The sequence below is a fragment of the Scyliorhinus torazame genome, chromosome 9, assembly GCF_047496885.1.
Source record: "Scyliorhinus torazame isolate Kashiwa2021f chromosome 9, sScyTor2.1, whole genome shotgun sequence".
In the NCBI taxonomy this organism is placed as follows: Eukaryota; Metazoa; Chordata; class Chondrichthyes; order Carcharhiniformes; family Scyliorhinidae; genus Scyliorhinus; species Scyliorhinus torazame.
The window spans coordinates 203484151-203504401 of record NC_092715.1 but is presented as its reverse complement, the minus strand read 5'-3'; the positions used below and the strand labels follow the sequence as shown (position 1 = coordinate 203504401).

The window sequence follows — 20251 nt, the reverse complement described above, 5'->3', positions numbered from 1 at the left end:
CATACCAGCTCCCCCCTCTCCCCAGCAGCAGCAACCCAGTAATTCCCCCCTCCCACCCCCCCCGCTAGATCCCCCGCTAGCGTAATTACTCCCCCCATGTTGCTCCCAGAAGTCAGCAAACTCTGGCCGACCTCGGCTTCCCCCCGTGACCTCGGCTCGCACCGTGCGACGCCCCCTCCTTCCTGCTTCTCTATTCCCGCCATGATTATCATAGCGCGGGAACCAAGCCCGCGCTTCTCCCTTGGCCCCGCCCCCAATGGCCAACGCCCCATCTCCTCCACCTCCCCTCCTCCCCCCATCACCACCTGTGGAAGAGAGAAAAGTTACCACATCGCAGGATTAGTACATAAAACTCCTCTTTCCCCCCTTTTTAACAAATGGGGGGGAGGGTGGCGGTGTGGGGGGGGTTAGGGGGGAATGGAGGGTGGCGGTGTGGGGAGAAATGGGGCTAGCGGTGTGGGGGGGTTGGGGGGGGAAATGGAGGGTGGCGGTGTGGAGGGGGTTGGGGGGGAAGCGGGGGTGGCGGTGTGGGCAGGGTTGGGGGGAAGCAGGGGTGGCGGCGTGGGGGGGGCTAGGGGGTAAGTGGGGGTGGCGGGTTGGGGGGGAAGCGGGGGAGGCGGTGTGGGGGGTTGGGGGGGGAAGTGGGGGTGGTGGTGTGGGGGGGTTAGGGGGAGGGAGGGTGGTGGTGTGGTGGGGTTAGGGAGGGAGGGTGGCGGTGTGGGGGGGAAGGGAGGGTGGCGGTGTGGGGGTTTAGGGGGAGGGAGGGTGGTGGTGTGGGGGGGTTAGGGGGAGGGAGGGTGGCGGTGTGGTGGGGTTAGGGGTAGGGAGGGTGGCGGTGTGGGGGGGAAGGGAGGGTGGCGTGTGGGGGTTTAGGGGGAGGGAGGGTGGCGGTGTGGGGGGGTTAGGGGGAGGGAGGGTGACGGTGTGGGGGGTTAGGGGGGGAAGGGAGGGTGGCGGTGTGGGGGGGTTAGGGGAGGGAGGGTGGCGGTGTGGTGGGGTTAGGGGGGAAGGGAGGGTAGCGGTGTGGGGGGGAAGGGAGGGTGGCGGTGTGAGGGTTTAGGGGAGGGAGGGTGGTGGTGTGGGGGGTTTGGGGGAGGGAGGGTGGCGGTGTGGGGGGGTTAGGGGAGGGAGGGTGGCGTTGTGGGGGGGGGTTAGGGGAGGGGGGTGGTGGTGTGGGGGGGTTAGGGGGGGAGCGGGGTTGGTGGTGTGCGGGTGTTTGGGGGAGGGTGGCGGTGTGGGGGGGTTAGGGGGAGGGAGGGTGGCGGTGTGAGGGGCATGGGGGGAGGGAGGGTGGTGGTGTGGGGGGGTTGGGGGGGAAGGGAGGTTGGCGGTGTGGGAATGGGGGGGGTTGGGGGTTTGGGGGGAAGTGGGGGTGGCAGTGTGGGTGTTGGGGGGGGGAAGGGAGGCTGGCCACTGACGGTTCTGGCCGAGGATCATAGCAAGGGTGAGGCCGGGAGTGGAACCCACCCCGACACCAAACACGCCTTGTCCTCCGTGCGACAACGCCCGGGGCCCCACATGGACATGTGATGGAGTGTCCCTGGCGCATAGAGGGGACACCAAGGTGGCAGTGTTCAGAAATGGCCATGAGTCAGACGGTCAGTAGCGATTTGTGGCTTACAGCTCATCGCAGAGCGAGTTGTCATCATCCAGCAGGCAGTGTTCACGCCCGCTTACGGAGGGTATCAGTCTATCGACTGTGACGATGTGCCGCAGGTGCAGTGCGGCGTAATGGTGGTGCCGTGTCAGGTAGGGTTGTGCGTTGGTGCAAGACGTGTGTGAGGGGGGTGCTGCGTGGTGCCAACGCACACGGTCAACGGTGCCAGTGCCCTGAAGAACGATGCCCTCCCCCTAGTGAACGAACCGTGCGCTGATCCAATTGGTTCCGGCGTGCGGCCTCTCGGCCGTATCCCGCGCCCCGATGGTGTCTATGCCCAGCCGCCCTCGCCCCCGCTCCTCTTCCCCCACCACACCCTCCTCCTCATAATCAGCACGGCGGCCTCTTCGGCCTCACATGCGTCCTCCTCCTCCATGACATCGCCCCTCTGTTGGGCGATGTTGTGCAGAACGCAGCATACAACGACGATCCGTCCAACCCTGTCAGGGTCGTATTGCAGGGTACCCCCTGATCGGTCCAGGCACCTGAACCTCATTTTGAGGAGACCGAAGCACCTCTCCATGACACCCCTGGTTGCTGCGTGCGCCTCATTGTACCGGCGCTCCGCGTTGGGTCTGTGGCCTCCGTATGGGCGTCATTAGCCACGGCCGCAACGGATAACCCCTGTCGCCCAGCAACCAGCCCCTCATCCGGGGGGGTGACCCGTGAAAATTGCGGGGTGAATGACTGTGCCAAAATAAAGGCATCATGCACGCTTCCCGGATACTGGGCGCAAACGTGCGTAATCCTCATCCCCTGGTCGCACACCACCTGTACGTTGATCGAGTATACCCCCTTCCTGTGCATGAAGATGGCCCTGTCCCGCGGTGGTGCACACAGGTTGACATGAACACCATCCACGACGCCCTGTACCATCGGAATGCCGGCCATTTTGACGAATTGCGATGCCCTGGCAGCCTGGTGAGCGTGGTCCTCCGGGAAGTCGATGAACCGTCCCGCGACTGCATAGAGACCATCGGTTACTGCCCGGATGCACCGGTGCACCGTCGCCTGACTGATCCTGCACAGGTTCCCGCTCGGCGACTGGAAGGAGCCGGTCGCAAAAGAATTCAGGGCCACAGTTATCTTCACCCTCACTGGGAGGGCATGTCCTCCCCCTGTTCCACGTGGCTCGAGGTGTGCCAGCAGGTTGCATATATGTGCAACCGTCCCACGGCTCAGCCGGAGTCTGCTCCTGCATGCCACCTCCGTCATGTCCTCGTACGAGATGCAGTCCCGGTACACTCGGTCACGCATGGCACGCCTCCGCCGCCTTGGAATGACTACCTGATCGCCCTCGTCCCCAGGTGACACTTCAGGATCTGTGTCGTCGCCCTGTTCCCGGCTGGCGACGTGGGGGTGGTCCGCACCCTCCGCCTCCTCGTGGACTGGTCGGGTATGGTGGCCTGTAGCAGCAGCGCCTGGCACGGGGCCCTCCGCTGCCACCCCCTCTGCCGCACCCTCCATGAGCCTCCCTCCTCGCACGTGACGGTTTGCCATCTGCATGGCTACCACTGTCGCCACGGCGGCGAACATCGACGGCTGCTGCGAAAACATCATGCACTTGAAGAGAGGGGGGGGGTTGGTATGGGAGGGAGAGGCAAGGACGGTTGTTAGTAGGGCGCTTTGACAAGCGGCAGCCAGGGCCCTTTGGATGAATGGGTACCCAGGCAGCCTGCACACTGTTCAATCAGACACGCACCGTCCCACCCGCCACGGTATCCGTTTCCCGCACCGCTCAACCCGTGCCTCCGCATCGCTCGGCCAGCAGACAGACCCCTTCACCATGGCGTCGGTTTGGTACAATGTCTTCGCCACCCTCCTGCCGCCGCACTCCATCGGGGGTTCTCCGTCCCGCGGCCAACCGTTAGTTGGGCCCCTCCCCCCCAACCCGGCAGGATGGTGGGGTCATTTCCCCGCTCCGTCCTATTTCCCCTTCCCAGGACCACAACACCGCCACCGTCCCCAACCCCATTTCTCCCTTCCGTGCACTCCCTCACACAACCCATCTTCATTGGCCTTGTCGTGGCCCGTCCCAGACCGCCCCCCCCCACTCCCTCCCTCCCCCCTCCTCCTCCTCCCCCCAGCCGCCCACCCTCGCTCCCCCCACCCCCTCCCCACCCATCCCCCAACCCCCACCCTCCCCAGTTTCCCCCCCACCCCACCCTCCCCTTCCCCCACCCCCCCTTCCCCCCCATCCTCTTCCCCCCCATTCCCCCCCCCCCCCCCCCCCCCAATATCACTGACTGCGGACGCTACTTCCTGGTTTGCCGGGATGGACCCGCCTACTTACCTCCCGCTTCCGCTTCATCAGCCAGCACGACTGGCTGACGATTTTATTTTGCAGGGGCCGGAGAATAGCAGGATTCGTGGACCGACATCGCGCGGAAAAATGGCGCAAACATTGATTCTCCGGTACGGCATGGCATGGGAGAATGAGCTACCATAGAGCTATCATTCAAATCATTAATATATAATGTGAACAGTTGGGCTCCTGGCACAGATCCCTGTGGTACCCACTCGTCATTACCTGCCAACCGGAAAAGACCCATCTATTCCAACGTTTTGCTTCCTGTCTGCTAACCAGCTTTCTATTCATCTCAAGATACTCCCCACAATCCCATGCACTTTATCTTTACGTAGTAATCTGCTATGTGAGACCTTGTCGAAAGCTTTCGGAAAGTCTAAATAAACCACATCCATCGATTCTCCCTGGTCAACTCTACTAGTTACATCTTCAAATAATTCCAGTAGATTTGTCAAGCATGATTTCCCTTTTGTAAATCCATGCTGACTTTGTCTGATTATACCAATGCTTTCCAAATGCTGTGCTATGAAATCATTGACAATGGACGACAGCAACTTTCCTACTACTGATGTTAGGCTCCCCGGTCTATAGTTGCTTGTTTTCTCCCCACCTCCCTTTTTGAATAGTGAGGTTATATTAGCCACCCTCCAATCTGTAGGAACAATTCCAGAGTCCAAAGAATTTTGGAAAAGGACCACTAATGGATCTATTATTTCTAGGGCCACTTCCTTAAGTACTCTGGGATGACGATTATCAGGCCCTGGAGATTTATCCACCTTCAAACCCATTAATTTCCCCAAAACCATTTCTTTACTAATACTAATTTCCTTCACTTCTTCACAAAAACTTGTGTTACTCAGAACTTCCGGGACATTATTCATGCCTTCCTTTGTGAAGACAGAGGCAAAGTACGAATTTAGTTCCTCAGCCATTTCTTTGTTCCTCGTTATGCATTTCCCCATTTTTAAATGTAAGGGGCCTACATTCGTATTTATCAATCTTTATCTCCTGACATACTTATAGAAACTTTTGCAGCCAGTCTTTATGTTCCCCTCTAGCTTACTTTCGTACTGTATTTTTCCTCTTCTTAATCAATCCCTTGGTCCGTTCTTTGTTGAATTTTGAACTGTTTCCAATCTTCAGGCCTATTGTTTTTTCCTGCTAATTCGTAAGCCTCTTCTTTGAATGTAATACTATCTCTAATTTCCCTTGTAAGCCATGGTTTGGCCACGGTTCCCTTTCTACACTTGAGCCAAATAGGAATAAACAACTTTTGCAGTTCACCTATTCATTCCTTGAATGCCTGCCATTGCCTGTCCACTGTCCTTCCTTTCAGTAATGTTCCCCAGTCCATCATAGCTCGCTCATGTCTCATACCATCATAGTTATCTTTACTGAGACTCAGGACCCTAGTCTCAGAATCAATTCCTCGCTACACACTTTGATAAAGAATTTCATTATATTATGGTCACTCATCCCCAAGGGTTCTCTCAAAACTAGATTGCCAACTAATACTTTCTCATTGCACAATACCCAGTCTAAGATGGCCTCTTCCCCTGTTGGTTCCTCAATATATTGGTCCAGAAAACCATCCCATATACACTCCTGTTTTTTGGCCTCGGTGAGGAACTCCTCGTCGAGGCCGCACTTTAGTCATTTCTTGCACTAGCGACTTCAGCTCAGGAAGACTACTGGTGGATCAGGACGCCATTTTTAAAGCCAGCCCCGATCAACTCCACCATGGTCTAAGGACATCCCCCCCACCTACCCCCCCCCCCCCCCTTACCCCCCCCTCCGCCCCTTCCCCCACACACACACACTTCAGGCAACCTACCTCTTCCGGGGCCCTTGCCCCCCCCCCTTACCCCACCTCCTATGGGCAAGGCACCCCCAGGGCCAATCCCGGGCATGGGTAACCTGGCACCTGGGCACCCTGGGACTGCCAGCTTCGCAGTGCCTCTTCCGGCCTGACAGTTCCAGGGTGGCACTACCAGAGTGCCCAGATGGCAGTGCCAAGGTGCCAGTCTGGCAGTGCCAAAGTTTCCAGCTGCCAGCAGGAGTGTCAGGGTGCCATCTTGCCCAATGCCCATCCACCCGAGGGTCTCCAATGGACTGGGAGGCGAGAGCGAGATCCAGCGAGAGCGTGATCCAGATCGCAATGTCTGGCAAGATTCCATCGAATTTGCAACGAGGTCGCTGAATCACGCCCACTGTCTCTTTATTTCAGTGAGGATATACTTGCCATAGAGGGAGTGCAACAAAGGTTCACCAGGCTAATCACTGGAATGGTGGGATTATACTATGAGGAAAGACAGGAGACAGGGCCTGTCTGCACTGCAGGGACTCAATGGAATCTAGTGCCATCATGTAGATGAGAAATAAGAGGGGCCAAGGATAGAGCCTTGCGGGGCACCATTTTGGAGGGGAAAGGGAGTTTGGAGATGGGGTGGTGGGTTTTCAAGGAAGTTGGGAGTCAACGACATCACCATAGTTTGCTGACAGTTGTGCCTCTGGCTGGGGGGCTTCTGTCAGGGCCGGTGGGGGTGGGGGGGGGGGGTGGGGGGGGGGGGGGCGGGGGAGTAGCGGGGGGTGACCAGGAGGTGGGTTGTGGGGTCGGGGTGGACGGGCACGCAACACCATACCATTGCTGCAGCCGGAAAGACAGCCATGCAGCTGAGCATGCCACTGACAGCCCACTGCAAACCTAGGGCCACAGGTTGTATAGGTGTCCCCACCAGGCCACCTCACTAGGTGCCCTCTGGCCCCAGCCGACTCATCAGCTGTATGGGCATGCTCCAGCACAACTAGTGCCATCTTGTTGGCTGGGATGTGTGTGAGTGTGGGGATTGTTTTTTGAAAAAATAAATTTAGAGTACCCAATTATTTTTTTCCAATTTAGCATGGCCAATGCACATGACCTGCATATCTTTGGGTTGTGGGGGTGAAACACATGCAGACACAGGGAGAATATTCAAACTCCACACAGACAGTGACCCAGGGCCGGGATCGAACCCGGGTCCTCAGCACCGTAGGCAGCAGTGCTAACCACTGTGCCTCCGTACCGCCCGTATGTGTGTAAGGGTTGTAGCGTGTATATGCGGCTGCAGCTTGTCAGCCTCCTGGGTGTAAATCATGGACCCGGCGAATCCTGCACTGTTTTTCATTGGAATCGATTGTGTTTCACGTGGCACACGGTTCTCGCCCCTCCACTGTCGCTGAATCGGTCCAGGTGCGACGCCAGTTCTGCTGTTGTGAAAATCCACGAATCCTGCCCCGGCGTCAACACCTAGTCTCAGGAATGGAGAATCCAGCCCAAGAACTCAATGGGGAGGGAATTATTTCCACCCCATTTTCTAATGATAGTCAGCTTGTTTTAAATTCACACTGAATTATTATTCATCTACATTAACAAAAAGAAAGACTGACTAGCATTTGTGTTTTTAAAATTCATTTACGGGATGTGGGCATCGTTGGCTGAGCCAGCATTTATTGCCCATCCCTAGCTGTCCTTCAGAAGGTGGTGGTGAGTTGCCTTCTTGAACCGCTGCAGTCCCAGTTGTGTAGGTACACCCACACTGCCGTTAGGGAGCGAGTTCCAGGATTTTGCCCCAGCGACAGTGAAGGAGTGGCGATATATTTCCAAGTCAGGATGGTGAGAGACATGGAGGGGAACCTCCAGGTGGTGGAGTTCCCAGCGATCTGCTGCTCTTGACCTTCTAGATGGTAGTGGGTTTGGACTGTGCTGTCTAAGGAACTTTGGTGAGTTCTGCAGTGCATCTTGTAGATGGTACACACGGTTGCTACTGTTCGTCAGTGATGGAGGGACAGAATATTTGTGGAAGAGGAGTAATCAAGCGGGCTGCCTTTGTCCTGGATGGTGTCGAGTTTCTTGAGTGTTGTTGGAGCTGCACTCATCTAGGCAAGTGGAGAGTATCCCATTACCCTCCTGACTTGTGCTTTGTAGATGGTGGACAGGCTTTATGGGGCATGGTGGCACAGTGGTTAGCACTGCTGCCTCACAGCTCCAGGGACCCGAGTTCAATTCCAGCCTTGGGTCACTGTCTGCATGGAGTTTGCACTTTCTCCCCCTGTCTGCGTGGGTTTCCTCCAAGTGCTCCAGTTTCCGCGCACAGTCCAAAAATGTGTATGTTAGGTGGATTGGCCATGCTAAATTGTCCCTTATTGTCCAGGGATGTGGGCCTAGGTTGGGTGCTCTTTCAGTGGGTTGGTGCAGACTTGATGGGCCGAATGGCTTCCTTCTGCACTGTAGGGATTCTGTGATTCTAAGGAGGTGAGTTACTCACTGTAGGATTCCTAGCCTTTGACCTGTTCTGGTAACCACAATATTAATATGGCTAAGTCCCGTTCAGTTTCTGATCAATGGTAATCCCCAAGATGTTGAATTTTCCAAGACCTCAGGATGTCCCTATCCCTATGTGCTTTACAGTTAATGATGTATCTTTAAAGTATAGTCACTAATGTAATTTAGGGAATGGGGCAGCCAATTTGCACGCAGCAAGAGACCCACAAACACAATGGGATAAGTGACAAGGGATTTTTATACACATTGTGAGTCCTGCAGCTCCACGCACAATAAGATTGGCTTTATCGACAGTCTCCTACACAAGGCCCAAGCCATTTTCTCACCATGCAAGCTTTACACCAAAATAGGGCTCATCAAAGCTCATATAATGGCTACCCCAATCAGATCACTGCTCGCTGCGCATTGCACATACTCACAAATGAAGCTAAGGTCACCACCTCCAAACCTGAAAAGTCCCCAATTTACCTCAGATTATCCTGGAAGAGTAAGATCTCACACAAAAAATGAGAAACTATATACTATATAATAGTAACTTGAGTGGTATTTCCAATGAAAGGACGCTGCCGTCAAGCCAAAAAGACATTCCGCCTGCCACACAAATGGGTAATGTGGTATATGAATTTCAGAGCCAGTGCAATGCCAGGTTCATAGGCTGTATCAAACAGCATGTCCCTTCAGCTATTCACAATAAACAGAGTGCTGACTATACTCAACCTGCATGTGCTTGCAAACCTCAGGACATGTTTAACGATAGATATGATTCAGTGATTGGGCAGCACTCACTAAACAATCCTGAGTGTACAAAGAAACGCACTCAAAACCAATTTAAGATGATCAGCCACGTCCACAATGAGGCTCACTTACGCTTGCTAGAGGCTACATATATTAATTTGCAGGGGCCTGTTCTCTGCAGGCAAAATGAACATGTCCAGAATTGGAATGAAACAAAAGGATGGGTGCCAATAGTGTCTTGGTGCATTTACCATGGCAACACCTCAACCAATCAGAGTCGATTTGCCAACCAAACGGCACCCTGTTCTCATACAATGTAAATTGTTGCTCCCTTTGAAATTTGGCATTTTTGCATCTGTCCTGATGAATGCAGTATGAAAAGTTTCAACTGCATTTCTCATTTTTCACTGATATTCAAGTTCTGTACTGCCAAGCAACTAAAAAACGAAAGGAAGATCTGTGAAAGAGTGGAAGGCAAGAGAGCTAGATTAAATGATGAGCATAATTTTTACCTCTGGATATTCAGCTATCAAGAATTACCTTTTGTCCTGGTGCAACCAAGCTATGGTTATTCTTAAGATGATAGTTAATAGCCTTTCTGATATCTTTTTCCTTCATGTTATGCATCAGAGTTGGCGAGACAAAGTTCTCAATTCCCCAATCCTTCCTGCAAATAATAATAATATTGCATAATTGTACAATTTAACAAAGCTCGTAAATATCCCACTGTCAATTAAGTGCTAATAATTACTTGATCTGCATAATGGTGGTAGACCTGGAACAGAGAAACCTAACTTAGAGGGTCACATGATGATCATCGTGTGCAACTACACATTATAGCTACTGGAGGGGAGATAGGGGGGCGGTGTGTCGGTTCTGGAGTTCTGGTGTTGGCTTGGCCTGGTGGATGTCGGGGGACCTGGGGTGACAGGGGGGAGAGAACTCGCTCTTCCTCCTAGGGCGCCTGCGGTGTGGTTGCCTTGTTGGATTGTGAATCTCTTCTGTGGAGCATCTGTAGCTGAACAGATGGCTTTGGGCCTATGGTTCCCAAAGCTCTCCAACACGGAGGTTTCCTCACCTCATATCTGGGTTTGTAGTAGACTAACTGATAGAGACTGATTATTGTAATCTTTTGAAATTTGGCATTCTTGCACTTGTCCTGATGAGTGCAAGAGGAAAAACTTTGGGAACATGTCTCTTTATTTCAGTAATAACTCCATTATTGTCGTATCATGTAGCTACCAGGATGGTAGAAAGTGAAGGAGATAAATGGCGCTTGATTTTTTTGTTTGTTTAGCAATTCCTTTGTTCCATTCAGCACCAGGAATTCATAAACATTTAATGTTCCTCTTTTACATTTCATGATATTCATATCCTGCAGTGTGGATATTGGATTGGATTGGATTTGATTTATTGTCACGTGTACTGAGGTACAGTGAAAAGCTTTGTTCTGCGTACAGTCCAGACAGCTCTTTCCATACATTAAAAAACATAGCACGTAAATAAATGCACAATGTAAATACATAGGCACAGGCATTGGGTGAGCATCTGTAGTGTAGTACTACTCAGTAGAGAAGATGTGTGAAGAGATCAGTTCAGTCCATAAGACTGTCATGTGAGGGTACCTTTAAGACATGGATGTTTACGCAATGTACCTTTAAGAAAACAGTGATGTCAGAGAGTGGGTGGAGCTGGGCTGGTCAGCCATTTTGGCAGGTTTTTAGTTTCAGTTTAAAAACAGCTTGTGTGTGTCTGTGTGTTTCCAGAGAGCTGCAAGTTTAAAAACAGCTTGTGTGTGTCTGTGTTTGCAGTGAGCTGTGATGTCTGCCATAAAAGACCATCTCGGGATCATTTGGGTGATCTAAACTTATAATAGTGAAGCCTTTAACCTGATGTGATTTTGTTTAAAGGTGTTAAGTCTCTTGGAAGTTTGAAGGAACATTTTAAGGAATGATTTACTGTTGCAATATTTTCTGAGTTATCTTTGAAGTAAGGGGTGTTAAGAGATCCAATGTTTATTTAAGATGTTAAGTTGAGTTCATGAAATAAACAGTGTTTCGTGTTTAAAAACCCACGTGTCCATAATTGTAATCCCACACCTAGGGAAAAGCCGTGTGCTAGGAAAAGCAACAAATCCATTAAAGGGAGAGGTTGGTTGAACTCCATGATACATTTTGGGGTTCTGAAAACGCCTCGCCCATAACAAGACATCATTCAGAAGTCCGGTAACAGCGGGGAGGAAGCTGTTTGATATTTTGCCTCGTGGGGTGCTTCTTTGAATATGTAGTTCTGACCCCAGTGACGTCATCAGGGCTTAACTGCCATTATAATTTGTGGGTGTGCAGTCAGACTATCGGGGCCTACTTGCTCAGATGAAGACAACAGGAGTTGGTGCCAGAACTGGCCCAAACAGGTAAGGTGTTTCATTTTCTTTAACTTTACTTGTCAGCCAGGAGGAATGTTGCCCAACATTGCATTTTCATACGCCAGCTTCAGGTGCCAAGGTCATGCCGGCAAGATGTGGGAGTGAAAATCGACTGACCCGCACACTGCTTAGGTCAGAGGAGTTTGGTGCTTGTGGCTTCCTCACTACCCGATTCCTAATCGGGCTTTGATGAAGGCTTCTGGAGCTCCAGAATGCCAGGGATGAGGTCCTGAAGTGCAGGCAATTAAATCTGAGAATCCTGGTAAGCACTGCAGCCTACGGCACTGAGAACCCGGGTTCGAATCCCGGCCCTGGGTCACTGTCCGTGTGGTGTTTGCACAATCTCCCAGTGTCAGCATGGGTTTCACCCCCACAACCCAAAGATGTGCAGGGTAGGTGGATTGGCCATGCTAAATTGCCCCTTAATTTGGAAAAAAGAAAAATTGGGTACTCTAAATTTTTTTTTTAAATCTGAAAATCGAAGATTTGTCTCACGTCAAGGAAACTAATGTGATAATTCTGAAGTATTCCACGATAGTGATGCTCCTCGAACCAGGAATCTCGCAAACAATGAGTGGGGTTAACAAGGAGCCCATCTAATGAGGGATTACGCTGGAGAGACCTTACAAACAATGTCTCACTAACAAAGAGTTTTCCCAACCAAGCGTCCCACTGGCAAGGCATCTTATTAATGAGGAGTCCCATTAACTAGGATTCTCATTCATGAGGAGTTTCACTAACTAGGAGGCTCGCAATTTAGACATCCCACTTACAAGGAGACTTGCTAACTCGGCATCTCACTAATGATGTGTCTTTCTAGTAAGATGTCTAGTGAATCAGGTGTCTTGTTATCGAGAAGTCAGTGTAATGTAGTGCAAACACAGTTTGGTGTGAGGTGCAGCTTTTAAGCTGGAGCAATGAAGGGTTCAATTCTGTGAGGTATGTTGACTCACTCGATGTACTTCATGGAGACTTTCTGTGACTGCTTGGAGGTGAGGATGCATTCCTGAATCTGCAGTGCAGCCAGACGGATGGCAGTATTGCATTTCATCTCCATTGCAAACTTTTCCAGCAACACATCATTGCAACTCTGTAAAAGAGAAGACCGCTTAAGTCACTACACACAGCTGCCTAGAAAAATATTCACAGCATGTTACCACCATTTATAAGTGTTTTCACAAAATGATTGCACTTTACGTCACTGGAGTCCATTTGGTCCATTATGTCTGTACTGGCCCTTTGAAAGAGCTATCCAATTAGTCCCCCTCCCCTGTAGTGCTGTAAATGTTTCCCTAACAAGTAAATATACAAAGATGTTTTGAAAGTTACTATCAGGTCTATCAGTGAATTTCAGATCCTAACACAGGGTGTAAAAAAACCTTTTCTCATCCACACCCTGTTCCTTTGCTCAAAATCTGTGTCTCTGGACCTGAGTGAAAAGAGTGAAATCAGTTTCTTCTTATTGACTCTATCAAAACCCCTCATAATTGTGGACATCTCCCTTAAATTGTGCCTTAATTGTCTCCACTCTGGAGAGACAAATCCCATCTTCTCTAGTTTCTACACGTAACTGAAGTCACTCATCTGAGATGAGGACATTTTATGAATATACGAATTTCTGGACATAAGAAAATCAGGTCCACTTAGTTCACCTTCTACAATATTGATAGGCCAATGACACAATGATAATGGAATTATTGACTAATCACAGAAATAATTTCCAGCACTTAGTCAACAACAGGCACAGACATACGATGAGGAAAACCCCCAGATATGGAGAGTTTTCAGTCATAAGAAAAGTCACAAGCTACACTTACCAAATGTGTTGTCTCAAATTACTCACATACTGAATCCCAAAATGCTATTTTCTGAAAGAAATCTATGTAATTTTCATTTCATTCACCCCACACCTTGACTCATTTGGGAGGGGTGGCAAGGAGGCGCAGCAGTTAGCACTGCTGCCTCATGGCGCTGAGGATCCGGGTTAGATCCCGGCCCTGGGTTACTGTCCGTGTGGAGTTTGCACATTCTACCTGTGCCTGCATGGGTAACACCCCCACAACCCAAAAGATGTGCAGGATAGATGGATTGGCCACACTAAATTGCCCCCTAATAGGAAAAAAAAATGAATTGGGAACTTTAAATTTAAGAAAAGACTAATTTGGGAGTATTTTCCATTGATTGGCCATTTGCTGGCTGAAAGGTTATTAGTTTTGAAACTACCCCACTTTAAACGTGGACTGGATCCTCTGGTTATACTGTTCTGGGCAAGGCAAAGCATTTGGCCATGGTTGGAGTTTACCGTGATTCCTCAAGTCAAACGTATACCTGTCGGTAGAGGTATTCAAAGGCAACTGGATCATCTTGTAAAAGCACGAGTGGATCTCTTGGCAGGAAACAAACCCTGAAGAGACACCTATAGTCACGGGGCTCTCGTTTCTGGACTACCTGTGGAAAACATTTATATTGTTAATTAATTGATACTGTCACATCTTGAAAATAATTAATAAATAATTTTCTTTAAGTTTATGTTTTAACAAGAAGCATTCTTTGATATAAACGTCAGGGAACATAAACCTAATCTACCCAATCTCTCCTCATAGGATAATCCCCTCAATCCAGGATCCAATCTAATGACACTTCTTTACCTCTCAACCATCCTTTTCCCTCTGTATTGTTTGTGTGTGTGTGTGTGTGTGTGTAAAGTGGGGGCAGTTAGGAAGGGGCGATGTTCGGGAAGGGGTATTAGATAGTCAGTTACTTTTTTCTGTCAGTTTAATTAGAGTACTGCATATAATAAAAGGTCACTTGTGTTAAAGTTACAAACCATAGTCTGGAATGCCCTGGATTTTAGGCCCAATAAAATTGGACACTTTAAATTAAGAATTGGACATTTTAAATCCAACCGCAGTCAACCTTAGACAGGTTGATGGGAATTTGAATTTGGCCAAACTTCGAATAGACTGAAACTCAGACAAATTGTCAGAACATATCTGGACCCACCCTATCAATCACCCATCAAGAGACAATTGGCTCTATTCATGAATTGTTTGAGTAGACAAGGTTACACCAAACAATGCACCAGGAAATGGAGCCCCAAAGTTCTCCTGGATAGTGCCATTGGATGGTGCCACTCCCACCCTGCGATCTCATCGGCTGGGGGCCGGAGAACATTCCGGAAAGGCAGGGGGGTCTCCCAGCAGCGAAGACTCCGTGCAGCAGAGACAGAAGGAAACAGCCTGCAAGACCCTCCTTCGCAGCGAAGAGAGACCCTGAGGAAATCGAGACTCAGAGAATCAGACCCGTGACACAGCTGAGTTCATCAACACGGGTTGTACTAAGAATCTTGGGACTGTTTAGTAATATTTTGGGATAATTTAAGGAACTGATTTTACTGTTTGTTCAATACATTTGATTATATTTTACACTTGTGTTGTCCTTTGCTTGCCTTGTCAAAGACATCTGGATAAAACTTTTGATTAATACACTGATGGAAAGTATCTGAGATTTTACAGATCTAACATTGGTGACTGCAGTTTACTGAGCTCAGCCAAGGTTCACCGATATTTAAAAATAAGATCTAATTTCACTTGTGTTGCGACTCCGGGTGAAGTGGAACTGGAATAGACCACGCAGTAGCCTAGGGAGTTGTGACAACTCCCTCTAGGGTAAGTCTTTAGGGGAAGACGCCAAAGCTGCACACAGTCCTCCAGGTGTGCCCTCACCAATGCCCTGTATAATTATAGTAGGACTTCTTAATTGCTTGGTATACCTGCAAATCAGCCCACTGCGATTAATGTACAATGGCACCAAGATCTCTTTGAATGGTAGCATTTCCAGTCACACACCATTCAAGAAATATTGCGCTTCTTTCCCTATGAAATGGATAACTTCACCATATTGTATTCAATCTGCCATGTTCTTGTCAACTCACCCTGTCTATATTCCTCTGCAGCCACTTTGCGTCCACTTTACCATGTACCTGTCTATTTAACTATGTATCATTGGGCAGGATTCTACGTTCTACAGTCCATGTGGTCCCAACAGTGGATAATCAGACTGGTCCCTGTTGGCAGTCAGAGCTGTGCCCAGGTCGGGTCACAGCATGCAAATATATGGAGAGTGGTTACAAAAGAGGAAGTGAGACCACTTAGCTGCTTTGAAGTGGCCAAGTGCTGTCAATCATAACAAGAGTGTTGATAAACATTGTGGTTAGGATCAATGGAGGATGCTTGAGATGCATTCAAGCGTGAAGAGAAAGATAAATAAACAACCCCCCTTGTAGCTGTGTCTTAACCATTAAGCTGTCAATCACAGGGATGCTGTTCTGTGAGATTGAATGGATTCGTAGCAATTCCAAGAATCTCAAGGTTTTTGAAGGCTTTTTAAGTGTTGAGGGCTTTCTCGGAAAGCTCTGACATTTAATAATAATAATAACAATAATAATCGCTTATTGTCACAAGTAGGCTTCAATGAAGTTACTGTGAAAAGCCCCTAGTTGCCACATTCCGGCACCTGTTCGGGGAGGCCGGTACGGGAATTGAACCCGCGCTGCTGGCCTTGTCCTGCATTACAAGCCAGCTGTGCTAAACCAGCCCCTCAAGAAGCTGCAGCTTCAAAGGCATAGGGCTGAGGGAGCAAATGTTAGGAAAGGGAAAGTGTTCCTGCACTGATTCTTCACTGAACTGCCTGGACTGCTCATCAGCTGTCAGGCAGAGCAACTCGGGGTGAGGAGACCACTTCAGAGTTTTAAAAGTCTGATTAGGATGCTGCTGTTGAACAGAGGAGTGCCTGAGATCACCATGCCAAGAGAGATCTTCAGGTTGCCCAGGGCTGGAAGGGGCAGTCCAGACACGGACACCCCCTTTACGGGGGCAGGTCCCGAGGTCAAGCTCTCACCCAAAGCCCGAATCCACCCAACCCCAAGAACCTTGGAGAACCCCCCTCTGCAGTAGCAGGGAGGCACATCAGCAACATTAGCAATGGAATGGCCCCATTGACCCCCCCCCCCCCCCCCCCCATCCCAGGGATCCACCATGCCAAGGTTGTGCTTAGCCATACATACATCAAAGCCAGGCTGGTGGATTTCCTGCTGTGGGGATTGAAGCAACAGGCGGGAGGGACAAATTGGGCTTCCAATCCATTAATTGCATGCTGATCCACGCAAATCAGCATTTTGCATGTCCCTGCCAGCACATAGTGGGTATCCCACTGTGGGAGCAGTGAGTGGGATGGGTCTGCCACTCGATCCCATTTTTTGGCCAAGACTCCATTCTCCGCTAGGTGAGGATTTCCGATCGCAGCAGGGGAAAATGGAGAATCCCGGCCATCATCAAATTTGTGTATGTTACACTCTTCGAAGTCATTAGCATGGATTATAAACAGCTGAGATCCAAGTATTGATGCTTGCAGTACCCCACTAGTTACAGCCTGTGAACCCCAAGTTATCCTGTTTTTCCTCCTTTGTTTACTGTCCATTAACCAGTCCTCCATCCATGCGTAATATATCATCGCCCAATCCCATGAGTCCAAATTCTATGTAATAGTCTCCATAGAATCCCTACAATGTAGAAGGAGGCCATTGGACCTATCAAGTCTGCACTGTCCCTCCGAAAGAGCACACTATCTAGGCCCACTCCCCCACCCTATCCCTGTAACCCCGAGCATTGATCATGGCCAATCCACCGGTGTGGCCGAGGACAGAGCAGTCACCAACGCAGAGGCTGGCAGACGCCGCAGAGGTGAAGAACCACCAGGATCCACCCGGAGGACCTGTCAAACGTGAGTTGTTAATCCTGACTGACCCATCACTCCAACTGACCACATGTCCATTCTCCCACAGGTCGTCCAGCCAACGGCATCGGCCCATCCCGGGTGGCCCTCTCTCCACCTCCCATGAGACCAGATCAGAGGAGAGCTCCGAGGATGCCACCATAATAGTTGCGTCACAGCTGTCATCCCCACCCTCCACCAGCGCAGCCGCACACCTCGGTGGGAAATGTTAGTGGTCAGGCTTCTGGGCACAATCTAGTGAGCACCACACAGCTGATGATGTACATCAAGTGGAGGAGGAACCCACAGGAGAGACAGCAGCAGAGGTCTTCTGGATCCCAGGACCCAGGTGGGTCCCAGCCTGATGCTGAGCCTCTGGTACAGGGTTACCCGGAGCTGATGGTGGCGATAGGGAGCAACCAGAACATTCGGAGCGGGATGTCAGTGTCACACCAGCAGACCCCTAGCTGCTTGGAGGAGTCCCAGAGGCTGCAGGCACAGGAAATGTTGCCGGCAATGCGTGGCACTGAGGCCAACATGCTAAGATGGCGACCGCAGTGGACAGCCTGGTACACGACATCGGCTCAACCGGTGAGAAACTTCCCAGGACCCAAAAGAGTGGCTACGTGTCATTGAAAGGCAGTGGGGAATTCACCAGCAGAGCCGACGGGAAACTCCCTGAAATACCCGCCACAAAGAACAAAGAAATGTTTAGGGAGAATCGCGCCCCCATGTCTGCATGGGTTGGATCGCTGGGCGGGATTTTCCGCCCCACCATGCCACTTTTTTGCCCCGACCCGCTGCCGGGATTCCCCGTTACGCCGGCTAGTCAATGGGGTTTCCCATTGTGGGGCAGCCCAACGCCGTTGTGAAACCCCTGGGCACCGGCAAAACGGTGAATCACGCCGGCGGAGAATCCCACCCCATTTTGTTAAAGGAGACCAAAAAATTGCAGAAGTATTACTGCTCATATTTAATCATTCCTTAGAAAAATGTATAATTATAAAGTATGATGGATAGCTACTGTAATTCCTATATTTAAGAAAGGAGACAGAACATGCCTGGGAATTATAAACCAGTCAGTGCTGGAAAGGTAATGGGGCTGAATTCTCCGGTCGCCGACGCCGAAATCACGCTCAGCGACTGTCCAAGAATCCAAGTTTCCGACGGAATCGGGGGCGGTGCCGCTTTCGCAATGGTCCGCCCCCTCCAAAGCGCCGAACTCGCAGAGACGGCGCGTCACATATCAACGGCCTCAGGACATTGCCTGAGGCCCGATCCCCGATGCTCCGCACCCGACCAGCCGAGTTCCCGATGGCGTGGGTCTCTCATGGTCTCACCCGTCGGGAACGCGGCGTGGCGGCTGCGGACGTAGTCCAGCGTGGGCAGGGGGGACATTATTCGGGGCTGGAGGCACTGTGGAGGGAGGGGGGCGGTCTGGAGCGTGCGATCGGTCGAAGGGGTGGGACTATTTCGCGGGCCGGGTCAGCAAGCAGCCGCCGCCATGTAGCATGGCACAGCCGCTGCAGGCCGCCGCCATGCGCATGTGCCGCCACAGACCCAATTCTCCGGGGCATATCGGCAGCTAAAGCTGGGTGCTCTACGCTGCCGTCCTGCTAGCCCCCAGCAAAATGGGGAATCGGTGGCCGTTTTGCGCCAGTTTGTCGGCCGTAAAACACCACCGTTCCCACGCTGGCGTGGGGACATAGCCCAAGAATCGGAAAATCCAGCCCATGGAATTTCTCCCAAAAGAGAAAATAGAAGGACATCTAGAAGCAAAAATATAACAATTAATACTCGGCATGGATTTCAATTGGGAAAATCTTGCTTGACCAACTCTGTTGAATTTTTTGAGGTGAGAGAATGTGGAGTTAGGGGACAAGTTGCAGAATGGATTACTATTTGGCTTCAAGACAGAGAGCAGAGAGTGGGAGTAAAGGGTTGTTTTTCAGAGAAGATGGGAAGTGGTGTTCCACAAGGATCAGTGGTGATGCTACTGCTGTTTACAATTTACATGAATTTCTAAATTTTTGGATGACACCAAATAGGGGGTGAGGGGTGGGGGAGATTAGCCAATACTGAGGAGAGAAGAATGCAGCAAATCACAGGAAGACATTAATACATTTTAAGAATAACCAAATAATTGGCAAATTAAGATCAACACAGATAAATGTAAGTAATACATTTTGTGAGGAAGAATAGGGAGGCCACTTATCACTTGGAAGATGCAAGTCTTGATGGGCTACGAGAGAAATAAAGGGATATTGGAGTATAAATACACCAATCACTAAAAGTTACACCTCAGGTTAGCAAGGCCATAAATAAAACCAAGCACTCGACTTTATTTCTAGAGGGACAGAATTGAAAGGTATGGGAGTCATGCTAAACCTGTATCAAACTTTGGTTCAACTATACTCCGAGTCCTGCTTGCGGTTCTGGACATCATATTACAAAAACAATATAGAGGAAGAGGAGAGCGTGCAGAGAGAGTCTGAGAGAAGTAGGCAAGAAGATAGCATATTACCTTGGAGATATGTATATACTTGTGGTTTTATTTAGAAAATATTTTATTGGGGGGTTTGTATATTGGGGGAATTCGTGATGTAGTTGTAAGATGTTTATTTATGTGTTCTTTGTTTATCTTTTTTCTGTAAGGAGGGGGGTTTGTTGAAAATATGTAACAAATTTGAATAAAAATATATATTTTTTTAAAGAAAATATTTTATTGAGGGATTTATAATTTTAACATTTTAAACAACAAAGAAATCCAACATACATAAACCCCCCACAATAACATACCCAACACCGCACCCGCATTAGACCCTAACTACCCATACATTAGATTCCCAGCGCTTATTCATCACTTCCATGCCTCTCCTTTCCCCTCCCCCACTCCCCGCATTCCTGCTGACGGTCAATTTTCCTTGAAGAAGTCGATGAACGGCTGCCATCTCCGAGTGAACCCCTGTAATTAACCACTTAAGGCAAACTTGATTTTCTCTAGTCTAAGAAATCCTGTCATATCACTGACCC

General features: G+C 50.0%; 1 protein-coding gene across 1 annotated transcript in view; it reads right to left on the bottom strand.

Moving 5' to 3' along the window:
• The window catches only part of frmpd1a (FERM and PDZ domain containing 1a), a 264403-nt gene that overhangs the window by 49052 nt on the left and 195100 nt on the right, over positions 1-20251 (bottom strand). The window contains exons 9-11 of the mRNA XM_072517007.1: positions 13775-13894; positions 12400-12536; positions 9562-9688 (exon numbers count right to left, since the gene is read on the bottom strand). Of these exons, the coding sequence (XP_072373108.1) occupies positions 9562-9688; positions 12400-12536; positions 13775-13894 (384 nt within the window). The remainder of the gene's footprint in view (positions 1-9561; positions 9689-12399; positions 12537-13774; positions 13895-20251) is intronic.